This window comes from Hyperoodon ampullatus (genome assembly GCF_949752795.1).
Source record: "Hyperoodon ampullatus genome assembly, chromosome: X".
Classification (NCBI taxonomy): domain Eukaryota; kingdom Metazoa; phylum Chordata; class Mammalia; order Artiodactyla; family Ziphiidae; genus Hyperoodon; species Hyperoodon ampullatus.
The window spans coordinates 91,122,079-91,141,039 of NC_136913.1; the positions used below are offsets into that span (position 1 = coordinate 91,122,079).

Genomic DNA, 18,961 nt, shown 5'->3' on the forward strand with positions numbered 1-18,961 from the left:
TACAGTAATGGAACTGACAGTTTCCCCCTTGGAGTTGTATTTTGCCAATTTCTTGGGGAAAATATTCTAGAATTTGAAAATAAAAATAAAACAACAATAAAAAACAAATCTAGTCTTAATGTTGAAGTGTAAATTGTTCTGAGATCCTCCACATCCTGCTTCTCCACCTGCAAACTATTCCCTCAACTGTTTTTTTTTTTTGTTCTACTCCAGTCATCACTCACGTTTGCCCCTGTACAAGCTTCTTTCTAAAGGCAAGTCTCATTCGGTTTTCAATAAACTGAACGTTCTTCCTTCTCAGCATATACAAACACTACCTATCCTTCAAGGCTTAGCTCAAATCCCAGGTCCTGGTTAAAAATCCCTGGTGTGGTACCTGCCTTCTCTCCCTCCACAGATCTTTGGATTTTTTCCTAGTTCTTTTTCATTCTACCAGGCAACTGAGCCAGTCTTTGCAGTGTCTTAGTGTCTAAACATTGCATATAAATACAAGCCATATGAACTAAAACTCTCCAGATATTTTCAGAGAATTACTTTCTAAACCTTGATGCTTTGCTGGCTTCCCCGCAGATGGTGATGGAGTTATGTGCAGCAGGCTCAGTCACTGATGTAGTGAGAATGACCAGAAATCAGAGTTTGAAAGAAGATTGGATTGCTTATATCTGCCGAGAAATCCTCCAGGTGAGCATTCATATAGTCATTTTCCCCTGGTCTTGAAAAAAACTGGTGGTAATATATACAATGTACCTTATACCTGCTCATATAGGATGATTTGAGAATTCTAAACATAACTTCTGGGTCAGGATACTGAAAAAGGCTTTAGAGAAAGCAGATTTTCAGATGATGTCCTTAAACTTTAAGGTACACCAGCTGATGGCTAACCAGGTCCTTCCAAATCATGGCCTTTAATGGCTCTGTCAAAGTCAGACTGTAGTGTTCAGTGGATCAGGGATATGACAACTTGGAGTATTTATTATGTTGTTATGATTTTCAGAGTTCCTTTTTTAAAAAAGCATAGCACTGTCATTAGAGATTAAGATAAGTTGAGAAGTCAGTGTTTTACTCAATGGCTCCAAACCATCTACAAACTGTTTTGCAGACAGATATTCTCTCTGAATAATGGCTTACTTTTAAAACGTTCCTTATTTTGAACACCAAATTGGATGAAAGTGCCAATCTTCTTGATCTACCAAATTCAAATTTTTCTTTGTGTCTTAAGTGCTTAGGGTCACCCAAGAAGGATATTAACAGAACTGAACAGAACCACTGATAAAAGATTAGAATGTCCTTCCTGTCATCTTAATTGGATTCACTTGTGGTAATAGTGTAAATATTAAGAGTGCAAACTCTGGACTGAGTTTATATTCTGGTTCATCATGTATTAGTTGTGTGTCCTTGAGCCAATTACTTAATCTATCCAAATCTCATTTTCCTCATCTGTAATTTGGGGTGGTATTAGCACCTTCCTTAAAGGGTTGCTATAAGGACTTAGTAATTTACTCCATGTAAAGCACTTAGCAAAGTGCTTGGCCAAGAATAAGGACCCAATAAATATTCGCTGTTTTTACTGTTAATTCTGTTATTAATCCCCAGTTCGTATCTAGAGGAATCTCACTGAAGCCAGGGCATGGGTTAGCCAGGTCACGGGTTAGTTTTAGTGGTGAATTGTCTGGAGACAGCATGGTAAGCCAATACAAATGGCAAATGCTTTAAAATGAATTTCCATATTCCCCCAAATTCTCAGCCTACAAGGTTGACTAGAAAATATTTTGGACTAAACAAATGGTTGGATGAGGAATAGAGTAAAACAATGCGAGCTATGATATTTAAGATATCCAGGTCTTTACTCATATGGTTCGTTGGAAAAATGGAGGCTAGAAAGGACGGTAAATGGCCCAATGTATACAAACATTAATTTTGGGTGTTTTTTTTCTTTCATGGGTGTCCTGATTTATTTTCCTTTCCTTATAGCCAAAAGTAGCATTTCTGGGAACTGGTTGTAGTAATTCCAGCCTAAAGAAAGAATTTTGTCTGAAAAATGCAAATCTGGGCCATTTTTCTTACCAAAAGTTTTTCCAAAAATACTAAGAAGAGTACCAGAAAAAGAGAAAAATATATACTGATGTTGCTTTTTAATATAAATGTGTATATATATATATATATATGTATATATATGCAGGGCTTAGCTCATCTTCATGCACACCGTGTAATTCACCGGGACATCAAAGGTCAGAATGTGCTACTGACTCATAATGCTGAAGTAAAACTAGGTAAGTTTATTCTTGTAATACTTTAAGTGAGGCCCAAAATATCTTAATAGAGAAAAATCCTTTAAGATTACTGTGTTTTCTATCATGTCACTAACAATCCCCTCTACTTATTTAGGCCGTGTCTTCCCTGCCTGCAAAACAAGTCAAAATTTGAAAATTTGTTTGGGAAGGGAGGTTGGGACAAGAGAAAGATGCACTTAACTGCTTCTCTGAAATCATGTAGATAAAAACAACTTTTCAAGTATAATGGGAGTTTTACATTTTGATCATTGCTTAACCCTCTAATAGATTCAGCTATTACATTTATTTTAACAATTGAATTGAGTATTTACCATGTGCAAGTTTCTGCACCATGGACAAGGATTAAACAAAAAGACAATTCTTCCACATCACAGAGCCATATTTTCCAAAAAAAATCAAAGAACTTTTAAATGACTTAAGCACAAATTGCTTCATTGGAATTTCCCCTCAAATATTTAAAGAACTGATATCAGTTAGAAATAATGCTCCAGTAATATCCAAATCAAATTGAGAATTAGAAATCAAAATACCAAAAAGTTCCTGGCTTTCTATTCCAGGGTTCAGAATGGCATAATTTATTTGAAAAACTACACATAATGTCTCACAGGCACACAGGGGACAATATATTGCACCTTTTAATGTTTAAAATAAATATTGTGGATTTGCTTTAAAATAATACCATATGAATAATGTCAGTACTATGTAATGGCAGATGACCTCATTGATATATACAATAGAACATAAAATCACTGGTATCAAATCCTGCATTACTTTTTAATTATATCAAGTTTTGCCTACCATGTCTCTAGCATGACCTTAAGATCATTCCCATTTTTCTGCTAAATAAATATAACCAAAGTAGAGAGTTTGTTCATTCACTGAGAATGCTTTTCACTAAATATTTCTGGATGGAGCATGAGGCAATAATTGTTCTTGAAATAAGTGAAAAGTAATTTCAAGAAAATGTACTGTGTCTTTTGTGTCTACAAGCTACAAAGCTAGAAACAGAATTTTAAGACACTGTGTTAAAATTCATGAGAGTCATTTGGATCTCACATTCAAGTGTGCAGGGTAGATAGTATGTCACACAGCTACACTCTGTTCACATGTGGCAGCACTACCATATATCTGGGTCAAGTTGCTGGCCAGCCCTACCATTTGCAACACAGAAGAGAAATTGTAAATACGTGAAAAGCCACTGAAAAACCTGTCACAAAGTCCATGTACTAAAGATCATGTACTTGACTCTGTAGGAGAGACCTTTTAGCACTAGATTAAAATTTAATCAGGCTTATTATATATATAATCCTTATACATTTGGTTTTAGATTTCTTAGATCCCAGCATATTTTTAAACAACATATTATAAGGAGAAAGTTACAGAAACCAAACTCAATGACAGCCAAAGGGAGTAACAGAAAGGAAAGAGACTGGACAGTGATTCTGTTGCAATTGCAATTGATCAATAATCCTCATATTCTGGTACCTAGGTCTTTAAAGGAAAGGTGAATGATGCCACTGCTGGGGTCTCATCTCTACTTTTAACTTCAGCTTTTCTTTTTTCCCTTTTCTTCCATTCATCACTGTTTCTTCCAGTCTTTTCTCCTTTCATTTTCTTCTCTGAATGTCATATATCAGTTTATGGCCTTCATAGGTATTTCTTGGCCCTTAACATTGGCCCTCAGGGATAGTGAGAATGCTGAGCTCTGATGTAACCTATTCTCAAAAAAATATCTAGCTAATGAGATTGTGCAACACCCAATGATGATTTTCATATATTATGGACATTTTGTTGTTATCACTCTTCTTAGTCTTGCCTTTAACACTGCCTTAAACTCTTAAGTTTTAAAATTTTCTTTTCCTTTCCTAAGTTCTTTAAACTACTTTTCAGTCAAGGTTGTTAGCCATCCTCTAGATTCCTGGAAACCATTCTAAATTAGAAAATCTACTTCATTTTTCATCCCTGTCTTATTTTTCTGGACTAAATAACCCCAGTCTACTTTAGCCTTTTTTCTGTCTGTTTCTGAGGATACCATACTAAATATTTTCATATAATATATCCCACAGATGAATAGAAGACTGACCTTTTATAGTCTAAGCTAAGATATGGATACTGCAGTAAATATTTGCATCTGATTCAGAAGATCTGTAGAAGAACTTAAACTAAATTTTAGCATAAATTCCTTTTTCTTTATCAGTGTGATAGGGCTTTCTAATATCATAAATGAGACTTCCTAATAAAGTATTAATAAGTTTTAGATTTCTTAGATGTTACTTATAGTGCTGGTCTTCCTCCAGCTTGGTGGCAGGTCCAAACACTACATATGTTATCACTTCAGAGGTTCAGGGTGTACTGATGGAACTTTATTTTTAATATTCATGGTAAACATTCAGCCAAACCTACTGTAGATTTATAATAGCACTGCTGATTCTCTTTCCAACATAAATACCAGCAAAAGCCTATTTCCCAGTGTTCCTGGAGTAGACTTCATGGTAAAGTTTGCTGGGCTGGAATGAAAATCTGTTATCCATTGTGGCTTTTGTATTGGCTTTCCAAGTTAAAGCAATAATTTATTGACCTTTTTGTTACTGATTAATTATTTTGACAAATGAATTTTGCAGTGGATTTTGGAGTGAGTGCCCAGGTGAGCAGAACTAATGGGAGGAGAAATAGCTTCATTGGGACACCATACTGGATGGCACCTGAGGTGATTGACTGTGATGAGGACCCCAGACGCTCCTATGATTACAGAGTAAGTGTAAGGGTTCAGATAGTAGGAATCAAATTTTGGAAAGGACTTTTGACTTTTTATTTTAAATTATGAAATAAAAGAATAAAAAGCAGGCAGCTCCTTTTTTATGATTCTTTTAATGTATTCTTTTTTATATCTTTATTAGAGTATAATTGCTTACAATGGTTAGTTTCTGCTGTACAACAGAGTGAATCAGCTATATGTATACATATATCCCCATATCCCCTCCTTCTTAAGCCTCCCTCCCACCCTCCCTATCCCCCCCCAGGTCATCACAAAGCATCAAGCTGATTTCCCTGTAAAAAGCAGGCAGCTCCTTCTTTCACATAGACTCTAATAAGAAATGCTAGCCACTATTCCTATATGTGGTTTAATGATGTGCATAAAAATAATGTTTTCTAAGAATGTAGACAAAGTAGACCATTGGGAGTTATCCATATTTGAGGAAGAATGTCTAGTTCATATTGCTTGCAACTTCTTGGTAAAAATATTATATTATGTGGCTTTATATGGAAATTTAACTTCCAGGGACAGAGTGCTTTGTAAACTTAAAAATGAAATAAATGTAAAGCCAATTATTAATCCCCACAGTAACTTAGCTCCAGAGAGAAAAAAATAATAATTTGATTACTCAGAGTAATGGAGAAAATCCTTGGCATGGTTCACCTCCAAACCACAGAAAATCAGTGGAATAGACAAATTAAGTAACAATTCATGCTATTTATTAAAATTTCCACTGAAGCTGCAATTTGGACAATATACATCTATGTACACATTTCAAAAAGCTGATGTGGAAAGAAAACTCTCCATTTGCTATAGACTGGAAAAACCACACTCACTCTCCACATCATAAGTCATCCAAACAATTCATTGTGGTTTCGTTGTGTGGAACCTAGGACTCGATACTTGAAGTTGATTAATTCAAGTTTCATCTCTTTTCCCTTTCCCTCAAATGCCCCCTGCTTGATCTGCAAGCAGACCTGCTGAGAGCTTATTATAGCCCAGTACTATTAGGAGCTATGGAGACAATGGAAGTGTAATGTTTTTTAAGTGGCTTGCTGTAAAAAATAATGTTTTATAGCTGTACAATTTTTGGCAGTCTTCCAAGGACTTTCACCCATTTTAATTATATGTTTTTAATTTTTAGTCCCATGTAACTTAAAGAAAACTTAAACCATCACAACAACCCTTTGAAGCTAAGACATCTATAAACAGGTGTTTTAACAATTCAGTTAACTTGCTTGGGAGTCATTAAGCCAAACAGTGCACCTCTAGCCCTGTGCCCTTCCCACATTCTAAAAAACAAAGTACAGTTAATACTAGTGAGGGTCATTTCCTAGAGCCTCCTAGAATATAATTTCCTAGAATTATAATAATTCTATCTTCAATATACTATATTCAAGGAACTGCTGAAAGTGCTTATATGTAGTATTTCATTTAATACTTATACTAGTTCTATGATGTGTATACCATTATCATCTCTACATAGGGTGAAATTGAGATACAAAGAGTTAAATCATTTACCTAAGATCCGACTTTTTTACAGCTAGTAGTATGTGATAGGACTTCTTTACAACAAATTCCTTCTGTTATTTCAGTTAACGTAACAATAGCAATACATCCAAGATGAATTTTCCTTACATTGAATCCCATCCCATGTCAACTGGTTGTGTAGTGCAGTACTGGCTGGTCACAGGGTCAAATAACATCTTCCTATAACATCAGTCTATAATGAAGCCCCATTATAGAAAACCCATAAAATGGTTGTAGCACTGACATCTCCCCTCAGCCAAAGATTGTTTTGAGATTCTAAATACTATCAGTTTCCCATTTTTAAGTGACATTTTTTTGGTCATCTTTTCTTTTGCAGAGTGATGTGTGGTCTGTGGGAATCACTGCTATTGAAATGGCTGAAGGGGCTCCTCGTGAGTAAAAATAGTTGTTGTTTGTTCAAAGTTAGGGAAACATGTTGTACAAATCTGCCACTTGTACTAGCTAGCTTGTACTGGCCACAAAGGTGCCACACTATGTGCCAAACTATAAATGGTGGCCTTTTCCTGATTACCAAACGCTGCAGTCAGAATGGCCAGATATGTCTATAAGAAGAGTTTGTATTTTTTCTCTCTTAAGATATCTTATTTTAGGGCTTCCCTGGTGGCGCAGTGGTTGGGAGTCCGCCTGCTGATGCAGGGGACACGGGTTCATGCTCTGGTCCGGCAAGATCCCACATGCCGGGGAGCGGCTGGGCCCGTGAGCCATGGCCGCTGAGCCTGCGCGTCCGGGGCCTGTGCTCCGCAACGGGAGAGGCCACAACAGTGAGAGGCCCGCATACCCCCCCAAAAAAAAAAAAAAAGATATCTTATTTTAGGATGATTGAGTGTTGTTTCAATTTAGCCTCAATAACATTTGGTCCTGATAGTCCTGACTAAACAGAATATAAAGGCATTCAGTACATATTCACTGGTGGAATATTTAGGTTCCCAAACATTTACAGTTATACACTGCTACTACTTCAGACTGTGACAGTTGAGAAAATCCCCCAGTAGTTCCTTTTAATTGAGCCAATCCTCAACAACATTGAGCAGTAAGTTTTTTGTTTTCCTTTGGAGTCAGCCTAGCTCATCATTGGTGCCTTCCTTGCTCCTATCAGCCACTTCATTGCCCCTAATTGTTCAGAAGGCTCCATCTCCTCTTGTTTCCCCCTCCTTCCCATCATTTAAAAGACCTGTCAGCATTCTGTTCTCTCAGGACACTGTTTTCTGATAGGAAAGTGAAAATAGAATGTGAACTTGTGTATAAATGATTAATAACCATCTAATGTATGACCCCATAAGCAGAGCATATTTGTTGTCCTCAATGCCTAAATCTAAGCATATAAATAATAAATACATTCCTAGTATTGATGAGAAGTGAGAGAAATGCCTGGAGTGTGTGTGTCAGGGGGCAGGGGTTGGACTTGCTTTGCTTCTCCCTCTCCAAGCAGATCTTGTAGGTTCCCATGTCCCTACATGCTTCATCTGCACAGTATCTACTATCTTAGCACTGTGTTTCAAGGCTAATGGGAGTAGAAATAGTGGTAACATAATTGTTAAGAATTCCTGGAGTCCTTGGAATATCACATATCATAGAACCGGCTTGGATTAAAGCTGAGCCAGATGTGGAGATCAGGTCACTGCTGCGTCTCTGCTAGTGCCCAAAAAACTACAAAGTACCTATATTGGGTGAGTTTTAAAATGATGGAAAAATTGTTTACTCCACATATATATAATTGAGATGAGACTGGGAAGGTGCATATTATTCCTCATTATCTCATGATTATTTCTCTTTATGAAACATGCTTAAATTATATTGAGCTCCTCCCCTCTTGCTCTCTTTAAATACATATACTGTAATTCATGAATATTGATACATGTATTTGGTTAGGATGAAGGACTGCATCACATAGTATATTATTTCTAGTGTCTTTCCAAAAAGACTAGCTTTCTACATTTTGCAGATTTGTACTTTTTTTTTTTTTTTTTTTTTTTTTTGTGGTACGCGGGCCTCTCACTGTTGTGGCCTCTCCCGCTGTGGAGCACAGGCTCCGGACGCGCAGGCTCAGCAGCCATGGCCCACGGGCCCAGCCGCTCCGCAGCACATGGGATCCTCCCAGACCGGGGCACGAACCCGCATCCCCTGCATCGGCAGGCGGACTCTCAACCACTGTGCCACCAGGGAGGCCCAGATTTGTACTTTTTGATTCACCTTTTTTGGTTTCACTTTTTTTTTCTAAAATATTAAATCATTGGAGAAAATAGGGGTAATGAGCAACTCACAGAAGTACAGAGAGGGAGTTTTTCACAGAATACACAAATGGCAACATTTTACAAAAGATAGATGAGGACCAGGAGATTCTTAACTCACAGTAGAAAATAGGACCAGCATGCCTGGATAAGTAGTCATTGGAATGGTGCAACTTTAGTCATGAACAACTTGAAATAGCCATACTGCTAAAACATTTGTCTTTCACCAGTCTCCTTTATTGCCTGGAGTATTAATTTTGGATGGGAATGGCTGTCATCAATTTAAATACAGAAATCCTCCAGGTTGTGATATTTATCATCTCAGAAAGGATGGCCTTCCAAAGTGACAGTTATGTGATAATTACCTCTGAGGTCCAAATAACAAAATCCCTTTCTGCCTTTGGTGAGTCTCTCCCAGGGAAGTAAAAAGAAAGAGAGAATACCTTCTCACTAAAAGGGTGCTGTAGGGACTCTCGGAGGAGAGAGAATCAGGACCCTTGCACATCAGGACTTTAAGTCCTTGGCTTCTGGATAGAAATTCAAACTTGATGTGCAGTCCTTTAAACCAAGGCCAGAACATTGCTAGTAGTTATTCAAACACCAGAATATCATAGGTCAATTAATATTGAATATGTGTAGCTCTTAGTTTCTTTGTTTTTTATAGAAAAGTGAATCATTGCCTGGAGAAGCAGGACTGGATTGACAGTTTACTCCAACTCTCCTTCCTCGTCAAGGATCTACACCAGCCAATTTACCTTAATCAGAGCTGTATCTTTCCCTATGTTAGCATTCTCCTTGGTGTTGTAGAGATTGTTTTTAATACTATCAGACATGCTTGTTTATAGTCTTACTTCTATTCCTTGTAGTGTCCTTCCCTTACACCCCAGATCGATCTTTACCTGAGTGTCTTTACCCCTGTCCCATCAGGAGACCCATTTCTTCAGTATTCAGAAGATTCCTTTGGATCTCAACATATTGTAGGTGTTAAACCACGTTATTTAAAATAATTCAAACTACACCCAGTTTAATGTTTCTAATCTATCAAGATATGTATTTTTAAAGTAGATTTACTACTTCAAAGGAATGAGCCTCTAATGATGAAAATTTAGGCAACATTAGGATATATGGGGTAAAAGGGACATTAACTGGAATTCCTAAAATTAGACAATATAGGAAACCTCCACAATTGCTGTTTGACATAGTTCTTGTACCCACCCTATGCTTCATTCCTTTGTGGACTTCTCCTTTCCTTTAATGAAAACTTACCCAGCCTATGCCCTAACTCTTGACACTGAAGATGTTGTTAGTTAACTGAGATGCTCGGATGTTAATAAATGACAACTGCTTAATATTGTAAAAATTTACTTACAATACGTTTAAAGGACAGATTCTGGTGATTGACTGGACACAGTAAAGGAATGAAGAGAACCAAATATCCGGATGTTTTGAGCTGGGGGCTAATTTTGCCCTCAATTATATACCTGCACCTTCTATTAATTTATACCCATGTAATTGAAACAAAAGTTTGACCTTTGAACAATTGCCTTTATATTACTCTAATGAAATTACCCTGGGGAGTTTCTTTCTACTACTATGAGAGGCCAGTTCGACATTGTAGTTTCTCTGGAGATGTATTTTGGGAGAGGAAGGATGCCTCTAAAGAGTCATCAATATCAAAATGTCCTCAGATGAATGGCACACTTGTAGTGTTAGATGAAATTTACACTATGGCTTTCCTTTGGGGAATTATTTCACTGCCTGTTTTCTTTAATCAAAACACAAAAGGAAATAAGTGAAATGAGACACATATTTAAACACTTACAGAAAATCCCAGAATTCCCAAGCCAATGAGGTAATGAATTTATATACCACATATTGGAATAGGCTTTTCTTTGTATGGCTGTGTGTCTAAAAAAAGAGAATGAAAGTCTACTAATTTGGCACAGAAGTGAGGTGCCAGATAGTTAAAATCTTATAATATCAATAGCTAATATTTATTAAGTGCTTACTCTGTGCCAGGCACTTTTATATGTAGGTTGCCATTTAATCCTCATAGCAACTCTTTGAAGGAATTCTTGATATATTTCCTGTTTTTAAGATGAAGAAACCAAGGCACAGAGAGGTTAAGTAATTTGCCCAAGGTCACAAAGGTAGAATTAGGATTTGAACACAGATGATCTTACTCTAGAGGGTGTGTTCTTAATAGTTACTCTATCTACCCCTTTTCCTAGGACTGTCAGCTTCCAAAACAGATTATTCTCCTCTTTTTAGACTACTAAATCATTGTTTATATATTATTGCACATAGTTATTAGTCTGGTTGACTTTTTCAGCCTATAATTACATATTCCAATTTTACAACTGTAGATACCTGCAGTACAAAAACACAGAAGAGTGCTTGTCTCCACCTGTATTGCTTACTTCTCTAGATATAAACTATCAATCACACATTTCAAAATTTTTATCTAGTGTAATTTATTATTATTTGTCACACCTGGCAATAGTGAAGCTTTAGGATCTTATATAATGGACTGTTTGCATTAAAATCAGCTTTCCTCTAACTACGTTCTTTTGTATCTATTCCTTAGTATCTATTCAACATGATATGTGAAAGAACACTGAGAATCCCCTCTGGAATAAGAAGTGTGTCCTGTAGTTACCCTTCTTACTCATTCTAAGCTTATCTATTTTCCTTTGCAGCCCTGTGTAACCTTCAGCCTTTGGAAGCCCTATTCGTTATTTTACGAGAATCTGCTCCCAAAGTCAAATCCAGTGGATGGTAAAGATGAATGACTTAATCTCTTAAACACATTAACATGACATTTTTATGTAGCAAAGAATTCATTTGGTCAGTCCTGCTTCAACATCCTTATTGGACAATATTTCCTAAAAACCAATACCTTAAGTAAGGGGGTCTAAATGACTAGTGTTCATTAAGAGCTAGCTAGCCAATCAGAAATAATACCGTCCATAGTATATTGTGATGACATTACTGTCCTGGCATTAGTGCCATATTCAGTTATTTCTTCAGTAATGGGATGGACTAATGGAAGCCATTTGAGAAGTTTCTCACTGAGCCTAGATAGGCAGTCAGTGATTGTGATATATAGCTCAGCCGTTTGACCCATTAAACTAAACATCCACAGACCTAGGAAAGAGGACTTGTTCTCTCAGTGTGCTACAGCCCAACTAAACTTGGGAATCTTTCTTCCTGAAGCTTTTTGATCTAGTACCTGAAGCTCTTGCTTGTTCTTAGTATTTATTACTTTCCTGGTAGAAGTGGTTACTATGATTTGATTGCAGACATTCTTCCTTGTGATTAAATTTAACCCTTCCCACAGATTCAGGCTTTCTGGTCACATCTGTTTCTGTGGGCCATTTTATAAGATTAATTAGTCATGGTACTATTAACACCCTTTTTGGATCATTACATTGGCACGTTTATAACTTAAAGTGCATATAGTCAAGTGAAACACCCAGGCTTCAAAGTACGACTACTGTGGGATGACCAATCTAGTCTCATGGTCTACATAAATCACATCAACCACTTAATTGCCTTCACGCCACTTGACTTTTTATCATGTACATACTTCCGAACTCATTGAAGTTTCTACTATTATTTGGGTAGAAAATGCCATTGACTCTGGCCTCTTCAGAGGGTTGAATGGCATTGCTGTGTAATGTATATTGTCAAGCTGCAGAATATTTGGCTATTGAAAAGACTATTAATAGCTAGAGACAACTCTCTTCAAAAATACAACCTTCAGAGTGGCATGTGGGTGGAGGTGGGAGGTGTGGCAGGCCTGAGAATGCTCTTTTATCTCTTTGACTCATTTCTTTTAGGTCCCGCAAGTTCCATAATTTCATGGAAAAGTGCATGATAAAAAATTTCTTATTTCGTCCTACTTCTGCAAACATGCTTCATCACCCATTTGTTCGGAATATAAAAAATGAAGGACATGTTGTTGAGTCATTAAAGAAGCACCTTACTGGAATCATTAAAAAGAGACAGAAAAAAGGTAGAATATGTGAATCTTCATTTTACTGGAATAAATATTCAAATGAGAGCAAAATTTATTAATTTTTTTCAGGAAAAATATATTTAAGAATTAGGTTGAAAGTAAAAATTCTGAGACCTCTGATATTTAGTTTTTCTACTAATATGCCATATGCATTTAATTCATTATCTCTTACCTAATCATATATATATATATACATAAGTTTATAAATTCTTGTCAGTTACAACTGGCACGTGTTCATATTTACAAAGACTTTGAAGACCTCCAGAAGAATTTTGTGATATGCCAATTTTATTTTAAGAAAACTCCTAACTGAAGAAATAAAATAAACAAAAAGATAACAAAATCTATATCTTATTGTTCATTTTTGGCTAATATGTTAATTAACTCCAATGAGATAAATGGATTTGTAATTATCCATTTAGTGACCACTAATTTTGAAGTAATATCAGTGTACCATACAAAGTTGATTTTATGTACAAATCTCCAACTTTAAGATGAAATTAAAGGAACACGTTTATGCAAATAAAAGTAAGCTTCTAGATTTTAATGTCAAAAATGGCAGGATGAATGTTCATCAAACCCAGAGGAAATTACTTCGGAAGTCCTAGATTTTTAGGTTGTATACCATATTCCACATTTAACTTAGGGCACCATAGGCAGGGTTGAGTGGTAATGGAATGGCAAGGGGGGAGCCTGAAAAAGATAGCAGGCATTCTCAGATTCACTCTAAGATTGATTGCACTGAGCTCCTTCCATCTACATAAATATACATATCTTATTTTGGAGTGAGAAGCAGAAGGTATTAATTTATTTACCCATGGTGGAGAATTTATTGGACCAACATCACAGAAGCCGACCAGTCACAAATGGATACAGGAAGACCACACATCTAGTTGAGAATATGCTAATTACCAGAGCTGAAAGATTTTCAAAATGTAACCTGCAGGAAAAGACACGATTCTGTGGAGATTACATGGAATATGTAAATATAGTTGTCCTAAACTCTTTTTTTTTTAATGTCTATATTGGAGTATCATTGCTTTACAATGTTCTGGTAGTTTCTTCTATATAACAAAGTGAATCAGCTATATGTATACTTATATCCCCAATCCCCTCCCTCTTGCGTCTCCCTCCAACCCTCCCTATCCCACCCCTCTAGGTGGTCACAAAGCACCGAGCTGATCTCCCTGTGCTATGCGGCTGCTTCCAACTAGCTATCTAACTGACATTTGGTAGTGTATATATGTCAATGCTATTCTCTCACTTTGCTCAGCTTACACTTCACCCTCCTTGTGTCCTCAAGTCCATTCTCTACGACTGCATCTTTATTCCTGTCCTGACCCTAGGTTCTTCAGACCCCCTTTTTTTTTACATTCCATATATATGTGTTAGCATACGGTATTTGTTTTTCTCTTTCTGACTTACTTCACTCTGTATGACAGTCTCTAGGTCCATCCACCTCACTACAAATAACTCAATTTCGTATCTTTTTATGGCTCAGTAATATGGCATTGTATATATGTGCCACATCTTCTTTATCCATTCATCTGTCAATGGACACTTAGGTTGTTTCCATGTCCTGGCTATTGTAAATAGAGCTGGAATGAACACTGTGGTCCATGACTCTTTTTGAATTATGGTTTTCTCAAGGTATATGCCCAGTAGTGGGATTGCTGGGTCGTATGGTAGTTCTATTTGTAGTTTTTTAAGGAACCTCCATACTGTTCTCCATAGTGGCTGTATCAATTTACATTCCCACCAACAGTGCAAGAGTGTTCCTTGCTAGTTTCCTCTACAGCATTTATTGTTTGCAGATTTTTTGATGATGGTCATTCTGACCGGTGTGAGGTGATACTTCACTGTAGTTTTGATTTGCATTTCTCTAATGACTAGTGATGTTGAGCAGCCTTTCATGTGTTTGTTGGCAATCTGTATGTCTTCTTTGGGGAAATGTCTATTTAGGTCTTCTGCCCATTTTTGGATTGGGTTTTTTTTTTTTTTTGATATTGAGCTGCATGAGCTGCCTGTATATTTTGGAGATTAATCCTTTGTCAGTTGCTTCATTTGCAAATATATTCTCCCATTCTGAGGGTTGTCTTTTTATCTTGTTTATGGTTTCCTTTGTTGTGCAAAAGCTTTTACATTTCATTAGGTCCCATTTGTTTATTTTTGTTTTTATTTCCATTTCTCTAGGAAGTGGGTCAAGAAGGATCTCTCTATGATTTATGTCATAGAGTGTTCTGTCTATGTTTTCCTTTAAGAGTTTTATAGTGTCTGGCCTTACATTTAGGTCTTTAATCCGTTTTGAGTTTATTTTTGTGCATGGTGTTACGGAGTGTTCTAATTTCATTCTTTTACATGTAGCTGTCCAGTTTTCCCAGCACACTTACTTAAGAGGCTGTCTTTTTCCATTGTATATTCTTGCCTCCTTTATCAAACATAAGGTGACCATATGTATGTGGATTTATCTCTGGGCTTTCTATCCTGTTCCATTGATCTATATTTCTGTTTTTGTGCCAGTACCATACTGTCTTCATTACTGTAACTTTGTAGTATATTCTGAAGTCTGGGAGCCTGATTCCTCCAGCTCTGTTTTTCTTTCTCAAGATTGCTTTAGCTATTTGGGCTCTTTTTTGTTTCCATACAAATTGTGAAAATTTTTGTTCTAGCTCTATGAAAAATGCCATTGGTAGTTTGATAGGGATTGCACTGAATCTGTAGATTGCTTTGGGTAGTATAGTCATTTTCACAATGTTGATTCATCCAATCTAAGAACATGGTATATCTCTCCAAATGTTTGTATCATCTTTAATTTTTTTCATCAGTGTCTTATAGTTTTCTGCATACATATCTTTTGTCTCCTTAGGTAGGTTTATTCCTAGGTATTTTATTCTTTTTGTTGCAATGGTAAATGGGAGTGTTTACTTAATTTCTCTTTCAGAGTTTTCATCATGAGCATATAGGATTGCAAGAGATTTCTGTGCATTAATTCTGTATCCTGCTACTTTACCAAATTCATTGATTAGCTCTAGTAGTTTTCTGGTAGAGTCTTTAGGACTGTATATGTGTAGTATCATGTCATTTGCAAAGAGTAACAGCTTTACTTCTTCTTTTCCGATTTGAATTCCTTTTATTTTTTTTTTCTTCTCTGATTTCTGTAGCTAAAACTTCCAAAACTATGTTGAATAATAGTGATGAGAGTGGGCAACCTTGTCTTGTTCCTGATCTTAGTGGAAATGGTTTCAGTTTTTCACCGTTGAGAACAATGTTGGCTGTGGGTTTGTCATATATGGCCTTTATTATGTTGAGGTAAGTTCCCTCTCTGACTACTTTCTGGAGGCTTTTTATCTTAAATGGGTGTTGAATTTTGTCAAAACCTTTTTTGCATCCATTGGGATGATCATATGGTTTTTATCCTTCAATTTTTTAATATGGTGTTTCACATTGATTGATTTGTGTATATTGAAGAATCCTTGCATCCCTGGGATAAACCCTACTTGGTCATGGTCTATGATCCTTTTAATGTACTGTTGGATTCTGTTTGCTAGTATTTTGTTGAGGATTTTTCAATCTATGTTCATCAGTGATATTGGCCTGTAGTTTTCTTTCTTTGTGACATCTTTGGTTTTGGTGTAAGGGTGATGGTGGCCTCATAGAATGAGTTTGAGAGTGTTCCTCCCTCTTCTATATTTTGGAAGAGTTTGAGAAAGGTAGGTGTTAGCTCTTCTCTAAATGTTTGATAGGAGTTGCCTTTGAAGCCATCTGGTCCTTGGCTTTTGTTTGTTGGAAGATATTTAATCACAGTTTCAATTTCAGTGCTTGTTATTGGTCTGTTTATATTTTCTATTTCTTCCTGGTTCAGGCTCGGGAGGTTGTGCTTTTCTAGGAATTTGTCCATTTCTTCCAGGTTGTCCATATTTTTTGGCATATAGTTGCTTGTGGTAATCTCTCATGATCCTTTGTATTTCTGCAGTGTTTGTTGTTACTTCTCCGGTTTCATTTCTAAATCTGTTAATTTTTGTCTCTCCCTTTTTTTCTTGATGAGTTTGGCTAGTGGTTTATCAATGTTGTTTGACTTCTCAAAGAACCAGCTTTTAGTTTTATTGATCTTTGCTATTGCTTTCTTCATTTCTTTTTCATTTATTTCTGATCTGATCTTTATGATTTCTTTACATCTGCTAACTTTGGGTTGTTTTTTTATTGTTGTTGTTGTTCTTTCTGTAATTGCTTTTGGTGTAAGGTTAGGTTGTTTCTTTGAGATTTTTCTCATTTCTTGAGGTAGGTTTTTATTGCTATAAACTTCCCTCTTAGAACTGCTTTTGCTGCATCCTATAGGTTTTGGGTCACTGCGTTTTCATTGTCATCTGTTTCTAGGTATTTTTTGATTTCCTCTTTGATTTATTCAAGTGATCTCTTGGTTATTTAGTAGCATATTGTTTAGCCTCCATGTGTTTGTATTTTTTTTTACAAATTCTTTCCTGTAACGCATATGTAGTTTCATAGTGTTGTGGTTGGAAAAGAGACTTGATACAAATTTCAAGTTTCTTAAATTTACCAAGGCTTCATTTGTGACCCAAGATATGATCTATCCTGGAGGATGTTCCATGAGCACTAGAGAAGAAAGTGTATTCTGTTGTTTTTGGATGGAATGTCCTATAAAATCAACTAAGTCCACAGTGTCTAATGTACCATTTAAAGCTTGTGTTTCCTCATTTAGTTTCATTTTGGATGATCTGTCCATTGGTGAAAGTGGGGTGTTAATGTCCCCTACTATGATTGTGCTACGGTCGATTTCCCTTTTATGGCTGTTAGCATTTGCCTTATGCATTGAGGTGCTCCTATGTTGGGTGCATAAATATTTACAATTGTTATATGTTCTTCTTGGATTGATCCCTTGATCATTATATAGTTTCCTTCTTTGTCTCTTGTAATAGTCTTTATTTTAAATTCTATTTCGTCTGATATGAGAATTGATACTCCAGCTTCCTTTTGGTTTCCATTTGCATGGAATATCTTTTTCCAGCCCCTCACTTTCAGTCTGTATGTGTCTCTATGTCTGAAGTGGGTCTCTTGTAGACAGCATATATATGGGTCTTGTTTTTGTATCCATTCAGCCAGTCTGTGTCTTTTGGTGGGAGCATTTAATCCATTTACATTTAAGGTAATTATCGCTATGTATGTTCCTATTCCCATTTTCTTAATTGTTTTGGGTTTGTTATTGTAGGTCTTTTCCTTCTCTTGTGTTTCTTGCCTAGAGAAGTTCCTTTAGCATTTGTTGTAAAGCTGGTTTGGTGGTGCTGAATTATCTTAACTTTTGCTTGTTTGTAAATGTTTTAATTTCCTGTTGAATCTGAATGAGATCTTTGCTGGGTAGAGTAATCTTGGTTGTAGGTTTTTCCCTTTCATCACTTTAAATATGTCCTGCCACTCCCTTCAGACTTGTAGAGCTTCTGTTGAAAGATCAGATGTTAACCATATGGGGATTCCCTTGTATGTTATTTGTTGCTTTTCCCTTGCTGCTTTTAATTTTTTTTGTATTTAATTTTTGATAGTTTGATTAATATGTGTCTTGACATGTTTCACCTTGGATTTGTCCTGTATGGGACTCTCTGTGCTTGTGGACTTAATTGACTATGTCCTTTCCCATATTAAGGAAGTTTTCAACTATAATATCTTTAAATATTTTCTCAGTGCCTTTTTTTCTCTCTTCTTCTTTTGGGACCCCTATAATTTGAATGTTGGTGCATTTAATGTTGTCCCAGAAGTCTCTGAGACTGTCCTCAATTCTCTTTATTCTTTTTTCTTTATACTGCTCTGCCATGGTTATTTCCATTATTTTATCTTCCAGGTCACTTATCCGTTCTTCTGCCTCAGTTTTCCTGCTAATGATTCCTTCTAGAGAATTTTTCATTTCATTTGTTGTTTATCACTGTTTGCTCTTTAGTTCTTCTAGGTCCTTGTTAAACGTTTCTTGTATATTTTATTTCCAATATTTTGGATCATCTTTACTGTCTTTACTCTGAATTATTTTTCAGGTAGACTGCCTGTTTCCTTTTCATTTATTTGGTCTCCTGGGTTTTTATCTTGCTCCTTCATCTGCTGTGTATTTCTCTGT

At 36.2% G+C, this 18,961-nt stretch overlaps 1 protein-coding gene across 3 annotated transcripts in view; it reads left to right on the forward strand.

Moving 5' to 3' along the window:
* Positions 1–18,961, forward strand: part of NRK (Nik related kinase) — a gene marked incomplete at both ends in the record, with an annotated part of 140,826 nt that overhangs the window by 74,852 nt on the left and 47,013 nt on the right. For all 3 annotated transcript variants that reach the window (XM_079727935.1, XM_079727936.1, XM_079727937.1), the window contains 6 exons: positions 571–681; positions 2,180–2,270; positions 4,913–5,043; positions 6,914–6,968; positions 11,525–11,603; positions 12,668–12,843. In XM_079727935.1, coding sequence (XP_079584061.1) covers positions 571–681; positions 2,180–2,270; positions 4,913–5,043; positions 6,914–6,968; positions 11,525–11,603; positions 12,668–12,843 — 643 coding nt within the window. The remainder of the gene's footprint in view (positions 1–570; positions 682–2,179; positions 2,271–4,912; positions 5,044–6,913; positions 6,969–11,524; positions 11,604–12,667; positions 12,844–18,961) is intronic.